Source organism: Phaenicophaeus curvirostris, chromosome 4, assembly GCF_032191515.1.
Source record: "Phaenicophaeus curvirostris isolate KB17595 chromosome 4, BPBGC_Pcur_1.0, whole genome shotgun sequence".
In the NCBI taxonomy this organism is placed as follows: Eukaryota; Metazoa; Chordata; class Aves; order Cuculiformes; family Cuculidae; genus Phaenicophaeus; species Phaenicophaeus curvirostris.
In genome coordinates this window covers 18707477-18726438 of record NC_091395.1, presented here as the reverse complement: position 1 = coordinate 18726438, position 18962 = coordinate 18707477, and the positions used below count along the sequence as shown (strand labels likewise).

At 45.7% G+C, this 18962-nt stretch overlaps 1 protein-coding gene across 1 annotated transcript; it reads right to left on the bottom strand.

Annotated features, from left to right (window-relative positions):
* Positions 1-1246: 1246 nt before the first annotated feature.
* On the bottom strand, positions 1247-15481 carry SRP72 (signal recognition particle 72). Its single transcript, XM_069855446.1, has 19 exons — positions 15350-15481; positions 14234-14354; positions 12344-12467; positions 11399-11542; positions 10516-10627; positions 9450-9481; positions 8735-8859; positions 8394-8451; positions 8083-8214; positions 7545-7673; positions 6974-7046; positions 6349-6413; positions 5279-5374; positions 4710-4813; positions 4034-4111; positions 3238-3375; positions 2957-2994; positions 2486-2645; positions 1247-1502 (listed from the first exon to the last, which is right to left on the bottom strand). Exons 1-19 carry the CDS (start codon positions 15459-15461, stop codon positions 1328-1330), a joined length of 2016 nt encoding a protein of 671 aa, XP_069711547.1. The 5' UTR covers positions 15462-15481; the 3' UTR covers positions 1247-1327.
* Positions 15482-18962: the final 3481 nt, after the last annotated feature.

Genomic DNA, 18962 nt, shown 5'->3' with positions numbered 1-18962 from the left:
CCTCCCTGGACCTGCTGGTCACACCGTTTCTGATCCAAGCCAAGATGCCATTGGCCTTCTTGGCCACCTGGGCACACTGCTGGCTCATGTTCAGTCGCTGTCAACCAACACGCCCAGGTCCCTCTCCTCCAGGCAGCTTTCTAGACAGACTTCTCCTAGTCTGTAGCACTGCATAGGGTTGTTGTGCCCCAAGTGCAGGCCCCAGCATTTGGCCTTGTTAAACCTCATGCCATTGGTCTCAGCCTAGAGGTCCAGCCTGTTCAGATCCCTTTGCAGAGCCTCCCGACCCTCCAGCAGATCAACACTTCCACCCAGCTTGGTGTCATCCGCAAACTTGCTAAGGGTGCACTCAATGCCTTCATCCAGGTCATTGATAAAGACATTGAACAGGGCTGGACCCAGCTCTGAGTCCTGGGGAACCCCACTTGTCACTGGCCTCCAGCTGGATTTCACACCATTTCCCACCACTCTCTGGGCCCGGCCATCCAACCAGTTTTCCACCCAGGAGAGTGTGCGCCTGTCCAGTCCAGAGGCTGACAGTTTCTCAAGCAGAACGCTGTGAGAAACTTTGTCAAAGGCTTTACTGAAGTCCAGGAAGATACATCCACAGCCTTTCCCTCATCCAGCAGCCGAGTCACTTTGTCATAGAAGGCGATCAGGTTAGTTTGGCGAGACCTGCCTTTCGTGAACCCATGTTGACTGGGCCTGATCACCCGGTTCTCTTGCATGTGCTTCATGATAGCACTCAAGATCACCTGCTCCATGACTTTCCCTGGCACTGAGGTCAGACTGACAGGCCTGTAGTTCCCTGGATCCTCCCTGCGACCCTTCTTGTAGATGGGCGCATCAGCCAGCCTCCAGTCCAGTGGAACTTCCCCAGTCCTCCAGGACTGTTGGAAGATGATGGAAAGGGGTTTGGCCGGCACATCTGCCAGCTCCTTCAATTCCCTTGGATGAATCCCATCCGGCCCCATAGACTTGTGGGTGTCTAGTTGGGCTAGCAAGGCTCTGACCACCTCCTCTTGGATCATGGGAGCCTCATTTTGCTCTAGCTCTTGGGTTTGTACACAGATGGAACGACTTTCTTTACAATTAAAGACTGAAGCAAAGAAGGCATTAAGTACCTCAGCAGTGGTGGCAAAGCGTGAGGAAGGTTAACCTGATGAGGAGACACATCACAGTGCCTACACCAACCCATCAGCCCCCAGACTAATGATGGGCAGGACACAGATCCAGATGCCAAGAGTCTTTTGCCAGTACTTGCTTTTGACCTTTATTCTGCAACCAGCATCACCTATTGAGGGAGGGAGGTTACACATCCTGCTTTTTACCACCCTCCTTTAGCCCCTTTCTTCTTTTTCTGCTGCTGTTTCTTCTTGGTGGCCGGGGCACCAGCAGGTTTTTGGTGCCTGGGAGGGATGACATTACTTGTGGCTGATACAGCTGCAGCGCTGCCAGGCCGAGGGGAGGTAGGTGGGCTGCTGGCAGTCCTACTGGCATCCCTGCAGGGAAGACAAGAGAGAGAGACATCGCATGGGTTCACAACCACCTGCAAGATGTGGCACTACTGAAGGAAGCTGATAGGAGACAGCAGCTGCCCATAGAATAGCATTAGGTAGCATTATGTGTGGGAAGGCACTCATGAATGGAGATCCTGAATAAGCTTCAACATATATAGAAGGGCTGACAGACAATGAGAACACATCTCAAAGGGCAGGCAACTGCCTTCTAACTGACTGTTCACTAGATAGTGCAAGTCATCAATACCAAAAGCAAGGTAACTTTTTAATAATGTTATGTGAGGTGGCAGCTCACACAACATGAGAGAACCCTTCCAGGCCCTCATGCTTAGGCAATGTGAACCCAACATTCCTTCTCTCTCCTTAGCCATAAAGGAACCTTCATGCCAGCTCTACTTGCAAACACTGCTCAAGCCAACAGCGCCACAAAAGGCTTTTCATGCATCTGTTTTGAGAGACAGCCGTGTAAAGAGAAACTATCAGACAGCACTGGCAATTTCCCACGTTGCTGTCATTTTAGAAGTACTTCCTTCTCAGATGCTAGTAAGTCACCATCTTTCTGTCAGGCCTCATACACAATGGTAAACCCTAATTCCAGCTCAAATAATCAGTGTCAACTTAGAAGGAAGCCAAATCTTGGCTAATGGTTCTCCAGTCACCAAAAGAGTTGAAAGTAAATAGCTCAAGAGAAAGCATGCAAATTTCATCTTATCAAAGCTAAGAGAAGCACATTAAAAGACTACAGGAATTTTATTTGCACTTTTGGCACCTTCAAGCATGCTTATCATATCATTTTGTTTTCAGTGACCTCAGCTGGTAGGAGGTTCAAGTGACAAAGTGCAGTTTCACCTGTGCTACCCACAGCTGGTGTGGTGAAAAAGCCACAGAAAAGCAGCACAAACCCAGCCCTCCCAGCCACCCAGAAGTGATTTCCCTACACCAAGCCCTGCAAAACAGGTACTTACAGTTCAGAGGAGCCAGCTGTGGTTGAACCTTGAGTCCCCTTGCCAACCTGATCCTTCTTCTTGCCCTTCTTCCGTCCACGATAGTAGGAACGCTCTCGCATTGGAAGCCACCGCTCAGGGTCAGGAGTTACCTTGGGGTCATAGTTCTTAGGCAGCTTTCCTACAGAACATCCAATGCCAAGAAGTGAGATTAGGTTCAAAATAGAGGCATCACTAAGGGATACGCATGGGATGTCAGTGGCCAAGAAGCACAAAAAGCTCATAATCCACAACATCCTGTAAGGGTGTTAGTATAACTTCTGTGGAAAAACGCTTCATCCAAACAATCTATTGTGAAGATTTTTGTTCACAGGAACAAAGTCCCATCAAAGGGCTCCAGCTCCTGGGGAGCTGAACACTGGCTATTTGAAGAAACAATGTGGCAAGCTCTCAGAGGCTGTGCTGCACAAACAGTGAGGAAACTCAACTTACCCTTCTTTTTTTTCTTCTTCTTCTTCACATCCCCTTGCCTGAAAAGCAAAAAGAGAAACACACGCTTTGACACAACGTGGAAGTAGCAGAAAAGTTAAAAACTAGCTATAGAAGAAGCTAAACCCTTCCCATCTCTCTCAAAACCTGATAAGCTCCTTGCAGCTAAGAAAGAGGCTCTTTTTCCACCAGTCTGCCTTCTGCATCACGGCCCATGTCACACAGCGTGGTTCTTGCGCCACCCCAAAGAATGACAGCACCAGAGCTACAGCAGCCTGCCTTACCCTTGCTCCTTCTGCTGGTTGTCTCCAGTGAGTTTCCCAGCTTTCTTCCGAACATAGGTTGCTCCATGGGAGTTCTCCAGCGCATCAACATCTACTTTTAGCGACATGGTGTCTGAAGAAGGCAAGTGTTTGCTAAGACTGCAAGGGAAGAGTTCAGGGATGCAAACCAGCAGGCAGCAAGCAAAAAGGTAAACATCCAGGTTTGTCCAGACAGCAATGACCAACTTCAGCTTGAACAACTTCAGCCTGTTAGCAACGCAGACACCAGACAGGCCTACGGGGCTAGTTCCAGCCCTCTCACCAGCCTCCTACACAAGCTGGGATGAGCTGCTTAATTGCCATCTGCCTAGTTTTTCTGTTCTTTGATATGGGGATAGAAGCAGCTTTCTCTGAAAGCTAGTCATGGTGGCAAGAGCAGCGCATGACCCTGATCTTTTGGGTCAGCAAGAGCTCAGCCATGTTTTATTGGGCATAGTCCTGCATTACTACCACAGGTTTAAGATTCTGACAGAAAAGATGAAGGAGCTCCTATTTTTTGTTCCACCTAGTCTTAAGTTACCAGTTCGTAAAGAGAAGGAGGCCTAAGACAAAAGGATCCTGGGATTCTGCAGTAATCAAACCAATTAGGGAAATAAAGTAGCTCCAGCCCACTTGACCTGGGTATGTAGCTGTTTTGGAGATGGTCCTTGCCTTTCTTCAGGTGAGGGTGGGCTTGAACTCTCTACGCACCTGAAATCCAAGGAAGCAACACCCAAGTGCTTCTTTCTTTGCTCTGATACCACTAACAAAAGGATACACTTTTGCTTTTTCAGGGTCCACCAGGGAGTAGGCAGAGATGAGCTGTGCTAGAGTATGCACATCTTTTGGGTTTTGCCTTTGTAGGGGAAAGGAAAGAAAACGTCCAAGTTACCAAGGTACACACTCATTCCAAAGACTGGTATCACTGTGCAGTGCTCACTGCTGCACCAGAGCTGCTATCTGTGGGGACAGGCATGTCAGTCTGTAGCCTCCTGTGAACACATCACTAAATATCACTGGCGTGGACAAAGGCAGATGCAGACAGTATCATGACGCGGCCAATGAAAGACAAAAATCCCTCAAGTCCCAGTAACAAAGACATGTTAACAGTCCCCCCAAAAAATCCCAGCAAATGCATAATGAAAACTAAAACCTAAACACCCATGGTTTATGCAGCACTAGAAAAAATTATGCATCCCAGTCCCCAAAGCAACCTTCACTGCACGCAAGAGGCCTCTGTGACAAATTAGCCAGTTTTCAAGTGAATACCAGCTACAAAACAAATGAATGATTCTCCCTCCTTCCAAAATATGGCTTTGCATTGGAGCCCTTGTGCAAAAGCAACTCTAAAGGTGGGCTACCAGTCAAGCAACATTGTCAGATGCTGCTTGGCATCAGACATCTTGCAAAGGTCTCTCGGTGGGGAACTCCTGTTCAGCAACTACCCAACTCACTTCCAGAGCTCCTCCAAGTCACTGATTGCTTCTTTCTTCCTGCCATGTTTTAGTTTGAAGTTGACAGCTTCCCGTATCAGCGACAAATGGACAGGAGACTTTGGCTGAAAGACACAGCAACCATAATTAGTTCCTCTTTATCGCAGCACAGAGCCCAACTTCTAGGTGGCTTTAATGCCCCTGAGATGTGGCCAAGAACTGATATAGCACGCTGTTAGGCAGAAAGTTGACCACCTCTGCACTCCAGGACGTGAGGCAAGACCACGTGGGACAAGGCAGCTTTCTGCTCCACAATGCTTCCTAACCAGGCAGAAGCCTCAATTGCTAAATATGGGCATTCATTGCCTCCACTCTTCTAATCTGATAGGAGCTACTGCTCCCTGTTTGCAACACATCCAAAATAATCAAACAGTGATAAAACAAATGCCCACAAAAAAGGAGCTCACAGGTCTCCAAAACCCCAACTGGATGAGTTGCTGGGGCTATGCATCAACGGGAAAAGCTGAGTCAGACTAGCTAGAGAAGCCTGAGACAAAGCCTGGCACGGTAGCTTCTCTAGTCTGACTTGCCTGGAATTGCTGATACCACTGGATAGCCTGTGTGAAGACCTCAATTGCACTGTCAATGTCCTCTTCATGACTGTACATTGTCACCAACGCAGACACCTGTAAACATTCAAGAGCAGCTTATAGCAGATCTTCACACAAGCTGTGTATAGTCAAAAAGCCAGCCGTTATATGATGGTATTTCCTAAACGCCGAGTCAACATAAGCTTTGCTCTGTTCCTAAAAACTAGCTGCTCTAACTGGCAGAGTATGCAGACAAGACCTTCCTTCCCAGGTCCCTCCGAAAGAAATATCTCCACCAATCCTTTACAAGATTGCATTCACAGAAAGAATCTTCTTGTCCTGGCCCTTTTTTTGCTTGCCACTGGGAACGATTTCATTAGAAACCTTCTTTCTTCCCCCATTCTTTATCCCAAGAGCCATCAAAAAAGAAATTGGCACTGAAGAGATAACACAGACACCACTTGTTTGTCTACATCCCAGTCAACACTAGACGTGACCCAGGGCATGGAGCTGTTATTGCCGACTGCCCCCACAAATCATTTCCATCTTGCAATTGGAACAGACCTGCAACTGTCCGCCTCTGCTCAAGATGCTTATGCTGAGCACTTGAGCATTTTCATGGTCAGCAGGCTTTTCTGAACACCAAATGTGAAAACATGTGCAGATTGAGGCGATGCTGCAGGGATGAAACAATTGGCACTTCTTCCCTAATGTTTTTTACCCTAAAACTGCTCCAAAACCTTCCCAAGAGTACATACCAGGGAAGAAGCAGCTCCACTCATGTCAAGCAAGTAAATGCAGGCAACATACAAGTCTAAGGGATTATGAGAAACTGGGAACACAGGCAGAGAGTATCTCTGCTGATCAGAAGAGTACTTCTGTGGCTAAATTCAGGCCGCTTGATGCAACTTATAATCCAGCCTTTGTCCAAGACAAGGAAGATGGGCTCAAATTTCCTGCAGACACTCAGGTCAAGTAAAGACCATAGGGGAGAGGCAACAAGAACCAGACAAAACAAAGCTGTGCTACAAGGGAAAAATCTCACACAGTTCAGACTGAGTTTTGCTTACCATACCAGGCTTGTGCTGCAGTTCTTCTATGCTCCTCAGGATCATGCAGGCTTTGGTGACACTGCCTAGAAGAGAGACAGTGACCAACTTGCTCTGAGTGGCATGGTAACACTTCACCCTGACAGTGAACTTGCAGACAAAGGCAAACAATAGGGACGTAACCATGCCCTTTCTCAGAACACCTCTCCCCTTTTACAGAAATAAAGGATAGGACCTTTCTGTCCTTGCCACGTCTTGCATGTGTTCAGGAACAAGTTTGACGAGCAGGATCTTCTCTTCCAGGAGCAACTCTGTGCTGCCCAATCGTATACAGGAACGGTATCATCAGGGAGTAGCACCACACTGCTCTCAAGACCCTCTTGCCCCAGAACAGATTCAGCTCTATTGTTCACAAAGACCGAAGGCATCTCTGCCAGGGATCTGTGAGGCCTGGACATCCAGACATCAAGCTATGAGCACTACACTGCCACAGCCGTGGATATAGAATACCTGACTGAAAACATCTCTGCTCTTCACACCTGCCACAAATGAGACTGCAGCAAAGATTGCCCTAAAGCCTGTTTTTCTCATCCTTTGTACCAGTATCACGTGCAGACACTTCCCAACAAAGGTGGACACTGGATACCTTGAGCAATTTTTAGCTGGGCCATCGTCAGCTTGATCTCAGCAGCATTGGCAGGGTGCTGATCTGCAAAGTCCTGAGAGTCAGAAGAAAGAACAATTCAATACGTGCGTGGGCATCAGGCTGCTGCTTTCATGCATCATATCTCATGCTCAGTCACAGTAAGCTGGCAAGAGCCAAAGCGAGCTTTCCGGCACAGGAAGGCTTCAGCACACAGCAGAGGAGGGCCCCACAGCGTGCCAGTGGCCCATCACTCTCTGAGATTTCCATCCCAGCCACTCACAACCTCCATAAAAGGAGGGTGTTGCAAACTGCTTGCAAGCAGAGCAGCAGAGTCCACCGCTTGTCTACTACAGCTTCCTAAGCATAAAAATCAGAGGTGCAAGTGAACTATTTCCCTTTAAAAGTACCATTGTTCACTTTGGTATATATGCTTTCCAGCAGGATTAAACCAAACCAAAATAAGCACAGTCAGCTACCCCTGGAAAGTTAAACTAGACAAAACAAAGTGAAACAGCACACAAAGCACGAGTTTATTAGAGTCAAGTCAAAGGAGTACTTTCTCTTAACCTACCTGTAGAAGCGCTACAGCCTTAGCATGCTGCTTCTCACGACACAGCTGGGCTGCCTGGATAAGCACAGGGAGCAGATGCTCAGGACTCTGCGACTGTAGGCTTGCCGACAGCTTGTGGCACTGATCTGCCTGAGGAATTGCAAGAGAGAGTACAGTTTTCTCAACCACTGCAAGCACCTAACACCACAGGGCTAGCATACCAGTTGTACATAAGAATAGAGGCCAGTGATGGCTTCCCTGAAATGGGTACACAGAACCAAGAACAAGTCCTCCAAGTAGCACTTCAGAAGCATCTTAGAATGCCCCCCACACCTTTTGTCTTCTAGCCATCTCCACACCATCCTCACTACAGCAACACTCAAGTCACTACACAATTGACTGTCTGTTCTTTTAGGAATGATTTTTTTAGCTCCTCAATTATGTGCCTTAACCAAGCGGTCTTATCTTCTGACACAAAATAGCTGTGTATCCATTTCTGCATAGTCAAATTCCTGTGGAGTAAATCTGCAGCTACTCACCACAAATCAGTTTTCTGTACCTGGTTAGTGTACATCGCCAGCAAAGCTTTGTTGAATTCAATCGCCTGGAGCTGTTTCTTGGAGAGTTTATGCTCCACACCTTCTGCATTGGTCAGTTTTACTTTTTTCTTTGAGTCAAACACATTTTGGTCCTGGGGAAATCAAACATCATGAGAAGATTTCACTACATTCCCGGAAGAAGAAAAGGTCTCTGGGTCTGTAATTTAACTACCACTTAAGAAAAAGTCTTTCCTGGTTATCTCCCTTCTCTCCACAGAAGTAGAGAAGCAGGCAGAGTAACCACATTGAATGCAGCAAGGTAATTCTATACCTTGTTAATTGTGATGATGTTATTTGCAATGACAGCAAGCAGTCCTACGTCTGTTGGCCTGCAGATTAGAGAAGTAAAAAGCACAATGTTATTAAACAGTGATCTCTCCACAGATCAAAGAATCATACAACAGTTTGGGTTGGAAGGTACCTTTAAAGGTCATCTAGTCCACTCTCCCTGCAGTAAGCAGGGACATCTTCAAATAGACCAGGTTGCTTAGAGACCCATCCAACCTGAGCTTGAATGTTTCCAGGGACAGAGCATCTACCACCTCCCTGAGCAACCTGTTCCAATGTTTCACCACCCTCAAGACTGAGCACTTGTTTTAGAAAAGCCCTTACTTCAACTTGATTATTTGATTGTAGAGCTGTAGAGCATCCTCTGTTCGACCTTGCAGCTGCATGATATAAGCCATCTGACCATGAATAATGGCCAGTTCGGCCTCAATGTCTTCCTCTGTTACATCCTGAAGGAAAATTAATGTAAAATAAAGAAAGCTGCCATCTCACCTCTCTTCCCCCAGCTGCATTCTGCCGGCAAATACCTATGAGCTCTCTTGGGCAGCATTGGTAGCAGAGCACCCCAGCTACTACAGGTGAAGGTTGTAGCCACAGCACATACGAGTTAAACCAAGAGAAAAGAAAGCTTCACTTGCTCTTGCAAGAACCTGTAGACATCCTTAACTTACTGCACTGAATCTGCCTTTCTGCATGAGCCAGCAACATCAACTACCAATTTCCTGTGTGTCCCACCACCCACCCAGCGCATTCATCCACAGCAGGGGTGGGTCACAAGGAGGTTTCAGACAACCCACATACATCCCTGTGCAAGGAGGACAGCAGCAAAGAGTTTGCAGCATTTGCTGCCCTTCTGCAACAACCACGACTGCTGCCCCAGCCTCACAAGCTGGTACCAACAGCAGTGGCCATGTCTTGCTGGGTAAAACCGCACAGCAGCTCTGGCCATCATCTGGCTACCTGCAGTACACTTCGTGACCGCACCCTTGCTCATGCTAGTGCAAAGCAAACCCTTTCCAGAACCACATCAAGAACTTACAGAGTCTTCTGACAGCGACTGGCGGCACAGCTCTAGAAAAAAAACAGACCAAGGAACACAATTTAAAAGGTTCTAGGGGAAAAAAAATAGCCTAGAAGCATGAGGGAACATACACTTTTTTTCATGTATCCCTGAAACTTCTGCAGCATTACAAGGGCACATCAGATTATAAGTCTGATGGTGATGGCCCTGAACATGAGGGAGAAGAATTGATGATGCAGAAGAAATATCAAATGTACAGGAGATACTGTCCCTCCCAGAGCTGCCTTCTCAGAGCAGAGCCACACGCTCATTTTGTCTCCTGAGCAAATTGCTTTAAACCTAGCTCCTGATCTTTTCCACAGGGATCACTTGGCTGCAACTGGAGTAATTTTAAGCACTGTAAGCCTGCAATATTCAGAGTACTCCATCCTTTATGGGGTAGCAATTCCATCAGTTTTTAGTACACGTACAAATCACCTAACTTTCTCATACACCTCACCAGAACACCATTTGTTTTCCTCTCCGAAGGACTACGATCACAGCACATAGGCTCAAATTACACAAGCTTAATAAATCCGTTGCATGGGAGAGCTGCTATTCTATCATCAAAATCGTAACAGAACTGACCTATTTGTCTGCAAGTGCAATTAGATCAGAAATAAACTAATTATTCCTTTTTCTGCCTCCAGGAGCTGGTTTTTTTTTTGTTTGAGTGTTTTTAAACACACACACACACAAAATCTCCCTTCCCCACCATAAGAAAAAAATCCTCTTTGCAAAGGAAGAGGACTTTTCCTCTTACTTCCTACTTCCAAAAAAATTGCTGAAAGGCATTGGACGCCAATAGTGGGCTCTAAGAGAGCGAGGAGATGGTGCATGCCACACAACTTTGGAAAAGAGCTGCACAGGAACACTTCTACAAAAACACCAGTTCTGTCAGGAACCATCTAGGAACTGACATCAAATCCTGCTGCTGGTCGGTTTTTACATTTTCAAAACCTTTCTCTCTGATTAAGTGTGTCTACAGGAAAAAAACAACTACTTTATCACACAAAGTTTCCCTCTCACCTCACCATGAGTTTACCTTCTGCTTTCTGTAGTTTTTTCATTGCTTCATTCAACTTTCCTTGCCCAATCAATGCACATGCACTGTTATAACACAGCTCGTAGGTAGATTCTCGAAGGCCCAAATCCTCCTAGCATGAAAAGCAAAATTAACACTGCATAAACACCAACTGATCTATACAGATTTGACAGGCAAGGGTCGCAAACTATAGTTTTCATTGCACATTCAAACTACTCCTTGCAAAATAAATTTAAATGCAATTTTAAAAGGGCACACACCCACCAAGTAAGTCACAGTGCAAAGGATATTTCCTCACACTGCACAACAAAGTCAGAGGCAATTGACAAGGCAGGAACAAAACTCCAGCATGAACTTGGGGACTACTTAGGCTACTGAAAGAGAGCAGATAAGAACCGCTATTCTAGAGAACTAGAAAGTGGATCCGCAACACTGAGTGGAAAGATAAGCATGCTGTGCACACCTCCATGGACAAAGACTTTTGAGAAAATGTAAGCATTACAATCTGCACTGTTCATTAACAAAAATATCCCTAAGCATGGCTGGGTGATGCAGGCAGTTGGCTTTTACCCTTCCAAACAGAGGAAAGTGATAGTCGTCACAGATCTTCTGCCTAATGCAGGCTCAGAGAGATGTGCATCCAGCTCTGCTAGGATATCAATTAATACAAGTTTCCCACAGATCAAAGGTGAAGTACAACTCACGAACAGTAACAGTGTTTATTCCTCCATACAGGGGAAACCACTAGGTGATCTTCTATACACTCAGAAGTCATTAAGACAGGAACACATTTCCATCCTGTTAAATATCTATGATTCCACATCCTTTATTCCTTGGTTCTCACGCTTACACACATGCACACACACATACCCCCACTACTTACTGGCATCACCTTCTCCCATGTGCTTTGTGCTGCCACAACAGCAGAGAGGTTGGTTTTTCTCTCTTCCTCATACTCATCCTGGGAGTTGCGGATTAGATCCCTGTACGCAGCCAGACAATCATCATAACGCTCCAACCTGTACAACTGAGAAGGGGAAGGGATTAGCCTTTGGAAGATTATTTCCCTGTGTATGCCAGGAACTACAGCCTCCTTCCTCTCTCCTCATAGACTGGCAGCAGCAGAGCATCATGTTTTAAGCAGAACATTACTAACATTTGCATCTACCTTTAAGGGCAAACTCTATAAATTACATTTGCAAGGGCTCAAGCAATGACACCAGCTAACTGCATGCAAACAGCACTGTCCTTACTTCAAGCCACCTTCCTTAAAAGCAGCAGCTTACAAGGTTTTGTCCTCAAAAAGCCTTTTTCCAGACTAGATCATTTCTCTATGAGAGAAATTAAGTGAATGGTCTTTCATGCAGCTGAAAGAAGACAGCTATTTCTTCACATAACTGTTCTAATCAACCAGGAAGAAACCAGAGAAAAAAAACCAAGTTCTTTCCTGCTTCACTTCTAACACCTGAGATGTCAGGTCCCACAAACCATTCCTGGGCAGGTATCTTATGCAAGCAGTTGGCTCAACCACAAATACATCTCATCAGCTCACTTCCATCCTCCATCCCCTCTGCCAGATGGCTGTCATCAGGCCAGGCCCAGGAAGGAAGGAGTCACAAATGTATTGCTTTGGTTCAAAGGCAATAAGATGAGGACTCTCCACTAAAAGGTGACCAAAGCTCCACAGAAGATGGAGCAGATGGGAACTGTACCTCTCCTTACTTTCAAGGCAGAGAAGGAAATTTCATCCCCATACTTGCCCAACATTAGAGGAGGGACAGGGCATCCAGCACATCAACTCCCACCAGGAGGAAAAGCTTGTAATTACCACTTGTCCATAGAGCTCCTTCAGTTTGTCTGTCTGCTGACTGGCACTCTGAATGGTCTTGAGAGCATTTTCAATACGATTCAGCCTGTATTCACAGTAGGCCTTCTCAAAGGCAATAACATCACTGCAAGGACAAGACAAAAGCTGGCAGCACACACTGTAATTGTCATTCAACAGCGCTCACCCGCCTGAACACACTTGTTTAAGTAGCCCTAATTTGTCACTGACTGCTACATTCCCAAAGAGCCAAACACCAGAGGTGAGCACATGATCCCAGGTTATGTATTGGTTGAGTGCTGGAAATATCTTAAACCTGCTTTGTTTTCAACTAACAAGGAATATCAAAATTTCACCTAAAAGATGAAGTTTCTTTTTTTCTGGTGTTTCCAGACACATGACATTTCAACCCACCACCATCCCCCACCTCCTACTGATAATGCAAATCAAATGCCTAAAGGTAAAACAATACCAAACTTTGTTATGCAACTTCTTCATAAGGAGAAGTCATATCAGTAAAGATTGTTAACTGCAGACTTTCAAAGGCAATTGACTCACAGAGAGAAGGAAACAGTACAAAAAACAGTCCCCCTGTAGTCTGATAACAAGCAAATGGTAACATTAAACTATTCTGAAACACCAGCGCAGCAGAATTGCAGCAAAAGACTTTATTGGTGTTCACACAGAACTGGCTTCAAAGCAAGTTTACACCAGCAGGGAAGCATTATCAAATAAGCACAGCCTTGAATGCTATGTTCAACCTACCCCTGAGTCGCCACTTAAGCCAAAGTGAAGTTACTCAGGGATTCCCTTAGTTCATCACTGGTGTCACTTGTTACTAGCTACTTCTCTATCTATCTAAAATTATCTCAGTCCAGCTGAGTATTAGGAGAGTCTGAAAACAAACACACAATATTAAGAATTAAAGCAAAGCAGTGGGTCAGCCTCAGGACAGGAAAGGAAAACTTCAAGGCAGAGCAAGAACCATCACTTTTCCTGCTTTGCAGGATACAGAGACAGAAACATAGCAGAGTAAAGCTAAAGAAATTATATGGAGAACTTTGAAGCCAGTTTAATTTAGAGAAATTCCTTCTCCTCCTCCTCACCACATACTGAAAAGCATAAATTAAACTCCTTCCACCTCAGGAAAGAAGGAATTTGTGAATAAGGTAATTATGTTTTATCCAGATGCTAACATACAAGGGTATGTTTCATTGCACTAACACTCCAACACGCTTTTCTGGAAAGTTTCGTAAGAAAAGCAGCATGAGAAATACGAACATTTTGCAGCCAGGCAGTTTTGTGTAGCAATTTTTATCCTACTCATTGCACAAAGAGCATCTATATTAGGAAGAAAATCAGAGTCTGCTTGATGACACAAATGGGAAGCTTGACTTTTTCTCAAACACAAATTGTCTCCAAGGTTTTGATTTTAAGAACACGCACAAAGGGTTTGCACCACCCCAAAAGCTGAAGCGGCAGCTGCAGGCTGGCAAAGAAAAGGATCCTAAGGAGCCAAGCAATGCAAACAGCTTGCTGCCACTGGCAAGGGCTTCACCCTCCTCTCTTCACTCCCCATGATATCTGCCCCCTTCCCTTGTACAAGCTACAGTGTGCAACCACACCAACAAGCAGACTCGGCTCATGAAGGCGGCTGCAAACTTGACTAGGGACAATCCCTTCAACAGTAACAATAAGATGTTAGATCACCATCCAGACCACCTCTCACACCCAGAATGAACCAATGTTCCACTGAGAAGCCCAATCCTGATGGCAGAGAGCACCTCCTGCTCTTTATTTTGCTGCCTATTAGTCCCCCTGCACAGAAGCTCCAGCAGCTTCTCAAGGACTTGTGATTTCATTTACTGTCAGGTACAGCAAGACACAACTCACTTGGTTAACACTTTAGCATGGGTGTTGATTACACTGAGGGCTTCCTTGAAGTTCCCATTCTGGATCAGACACACTACTTTACACTGAAGCGCAGTCACATCTTCTTTGTTGATCTGCAGTACTGGAGAGGAAAACAATTTCAACACAAGGATTTAACTCATTATCAGAAACATTCAGACTTTTCAAGAGCCATATGTTATTAGAGTTGCAAAAACCCATCATAGAGAGCAGTCATGACAACTTAAAAGATTCCTGGCATAGCTTGCTATGGCTCAGATCATTAAACAAATCCAATCAGGATAAAAGAATCCAGAATAAACACTGAACTTAATTGAAGCAACTGCCATGATAACATGGCTGGAAGATAACAGGAGCTGCACACACCTGGATAAACCTTTCACTGGTATTTCACTTCCAGGCAGAGAATTACAGTGGCAAAACCCGAGTGTCACCTAATGCACGTATAGGAAGAAAATCACCTGATATAGAGCAGTATGGCTCTAGACAGGCAGTCCCTTCGAACACTAATACTTTCTGTCAGTGGAAGACAGTGAAGAAGTAGGAAACACTGGTTTTGGTACTGATTTTTTCCACGTGATCCCAACTCTCAGGTCTGCTCAGACAGGAGAGGATTCCCTAATCCCTACAGGCTGCAAAGGGAGAACTTCTGGCCGTCACATGCCTTATACTGCAACCCCCTTTTGGATGCTAAACTATCAAAACAACACATCTCAACGCAGGCTGCCCACTCCCGAGCAAGTTATCGCTCCCAAGTCATTTGGTCCATAGACAACCTGCCACCGCTCCAGTTCCCAGGGGAAAAGACTCCTTCCTCCCACCATCAAAACAGAGGGAAAAAACAAAAGTGAGGCTTAAGAGCCTGGCTCACAGCAAGGGCTGCGCGATGGAGTGGGCGCAAACAACGGTGCTGGGGCAGGGCTGCCCGGCTCAGCTCCCCAGGCATGGCACCGGCTCCCCCACCCCTCATACCGGCTCCCCCCATCCCTGACACGGGCTTCCCGCTCCTCCCCGCCCCCCCCGCCGGTCATGGAGGGTCTCGGCGGGTCCCGTGCCGCCGCTGCCGGCGGTGTGCGCAGCTCGGTGCCCGTCACTCACTCTTGTTGAGGGGCTTGAGCGCGCGGGCGAAGTCCCCGTTCTGCCCGCAGCGGTTCACCTCGCTCCATAGCGCCGCCGCCGCCCCCGCGCCGCTCGCCGCCGCCGCCGCCATCTTGGAACCGGGAGGGAGGGAGGGAGGGAGGGAGGCACGCGCCGGCCGGAGGGGCGGGAGGCGGGGCCCGCGGGCCGCCACGGAAGCGGAAGCGGAAGCGCCTCCCGCGCCGCCACGTCGCGAGGGACACGTGGTCTCCCCGCCCACGTCTCCCATGGAGGCCGCCCGATCCAACTCCCTGCAGAAAGCCGGGAATGTCTGCGGCTCCGCCGGGTTGCTCAGAGCCTCAGCCAACCTGACCTTGAATGTTCCCAGTGATGAGGCATCGACCGCTTCGCTGCGCAGCCCGTTCCAGTGTTTCACCACCCCAGCAAAAATAAAAAATTCTTCCTAATGTGAGAAACAGTCATTTACTAGTAAAATATTTAAAACGACAAAGTCTTCGAAGCAAAGGCAATACTATTTTTATTTTACAACTCAGCGCTTAATTGGATGCCTTTCTAAAAAAGGCATAACATATTACAAAAGCAGTGGGCATATATACTGGTTTTAGACAACCATATAAATCTTCAAAGAATACTCATTATTTTTTGGATTATCCAGCTGTGTCTGGAGACTTCCTTCAGGTTATCTCTTGACCTAAGACAACTACATCTTGCTAGACAACTGAGCATATCAATAAATTCTTGCAACTCTAAGAGTGTTTATTCTTTCAGCTTATTTATCCATGTCTGGAGATTGTCTGCATATTATCTCTTGATACGAGACAGATTTATATGACAAGATAATTAAACATACAAACCAGCTGCAGCAAAACTTCTCAATTAATTCTCACACTAATGTCTGCTCTGAACTTCTCTAAGTTTAAAACTATTACCCCTTGTCCTATTGCTACAGGACCTGCTAAAAAGCTTTTCCTCATCTTTCTTATTAGCCCCTTTTAAGTACTGAAAGGCCACAATAAGGTCTCCTTGCTGAAGGAAAACGTGATTTGTTGTAACTTGCTAACCTATTATACACTTGAATATTATGTATAGATTTTGTGATTTTAGAACTAAAATGTAGGATTACCTTGAATAATAACTTTCAGCTAGCCTGTGCCTGGATGCTTGTGCTTAAGTAAGGACTTTTAGCAAGGTTGAGGTTAGAAAGAATGTGGAAAGAATGTGACTGTATCTCATGAAACCAAATAACAGGGACTAGGATCAGATGCAACCTTGAAGAGGAGCACAAGGAGTTTAAGAGCATGTGCAAGAAGGGGAGTTGAAAAGTTCAGCTGTGAGGGAGACCTACAGCCTTCATCTAGAGACTCCCAAAGAAGACCCCCAGAGGGCAGGGCGTGCGAACCAAGGTGAGGAAACTTATATAAATAAATTTCAAGAATTGATTATAATAAACACACCTATTCCAGAAAAAAATAACAAATATGTAACGAATTTCCCAGAATCTATACTAATATGTATATTTAACCAGTGTAAAAATCATGTACTCGGCCTCAATAGTTGCACACGTGTTAGGTGGAGCTATTCCCTGTGTGCCTGGCCCCGCATAATAAAGAATTATAATAATAAAATTGACATTGATTATTGAGTTTGGCTTTTCATGACATCACACCTCTCTGGGCAACCTGTTCCAGTGTTTCAGCACCCCCAGCAAAAAAAATTTCTTCCTAATGTCTACTCTGAACTTTTCTTATAGTTTAAAAGCATTAATCCTCATCCCATTGCTACAGGTCCTGCTAAAAAGCTTTTTCTCATCTTTCTTATAAGCCCCCTTTAAGTACTGAAAGGCCACAACGAGGTCTCCTCACAGTCTTCTCTTCTCCAAGCTGAAGAACGCCAACTCTCCCAGCGTCGCTTCACAGAGGAGGCATTCCAGGCCTTTGGTCACTTCTGTGGCCCTCCTCTGGACACGCTCCAACAGGTCCATGTCTTCCCTTGGCTGCAGGCTCCAGAGCTGGATGCAGTATTGCAGGCATGGTCTCACCAGAGCAGAGTCAAGGGGGAGAACCACCTCCCTCAATGTGACCAAAGGGTATGTGTGTGGGGAGGCAGAACAGGGCAGTTGCACACACCACCAAACAGAAGGATTTTCCACCAATTCCTGCTACTTTCTCATGTTAAAAGACTGCTGACAGACATAGGTTTTCAAATTTCATAAATATCATTAATTATTACAAATATTACAAAGGCTGGGGGGGGTTAAATAAATATGGTGGCTGTCACTTTATATAACAGGATTACGGAATCACTTAGGTTGGACAAGACCCTTAAAATCATCAAGTCCAACCATTTTCCTAACGCTTCCAAGTTTACCACTAAACCGTGCCCTTAAGTGCCACATCTACACATCTCAATAACTTCCAAAAATTCACCCGTTAAGTTTTCACATCAGTCCAGCTGCACCATACATTCAACCACAACTTTGCCCCCTATGAAGGGCACCTTACAGTCCCCTTCAAAACTGGCTGATTTTTACCCACTCACACTACAAGACCATCCTACTTTACATACACGTCTCAAAGATAAGCCATGGTGCAGGTTTTGACTGGGATAGAGCTACTTTTCTTTGTAGTAACTGGTATCACAGAATCATTTAGGTTGGAAAAGACCTTTAAGATCATTGAGTCTAACCATAAACCAAACGCTTCCAAGTCCAGCACTAAACCATGCCCCTAAATGCTTCATCTACCAGTCTTTTAAATCCCTCCAGGGATGGTGACTCAGTCACTTCCCTGAGCAGCCTCTGCCATTGCTCGACAACCCTTTCAGTGAAGAAGTTTTTCATAATAGCCAGTCTAAACCTCCTGAGTTTAAAGCACAAACTGAAGATAAACTGCAGGTAGGAGGTACAACCAGCAAAGCCAGCTCAGCACAGCCCTAGACAATCAAGCCTCTTTTTATGGGCAGTGCAAGATAAATGGCACAAATACTCACTCTTAAAGACTAATAGGTAATCTGGTAACATCTCCTCAAGAGGAATGACAACCACATGAAAGAAAGGGAAAAAACCCCAAACCAATTAATACTTTAAACAAAACACTCTTTTATTAGAGTATTCTTGATTAAACATACAGAACTGATTGCTATGTAAAATTTTTATTGTTCAAAGTTTTCCCCTCTAGGACGGTAATGCTATCTCAGTGCATATTATATGGAAGGATCATACCTGTCAAATGTCTAGCTCATAAATCAGAGCGATACTGCACACCCTCAGTGTGCCAGTAAAAGAAGGGAATGCTGTAATGCAATTAACATACAAAAAATGCACTGCTAGTGCATACAGTCAGCAATATGGCCCAGCGATCCAGACAGCAGCATCACATGGAGAAGCGGGCTTATCAGCACAGGAATGAGAAAGAAAACAGTTCCTGACCACAAAAATGGAGTCAGTAACAGATTCCAATGATTTGTACAAATCTAATCACTCCTCCTCTGCAAGGACTGCAAATTTAGCCACCGGTTTAGAAGATTTTCTGAAGCATCCATTGTGCTGGGGGCAGGGACACAGACATCTCACTGAAAAAGACGATGAAACAAGTGATCGTACAGCCCTTGCACA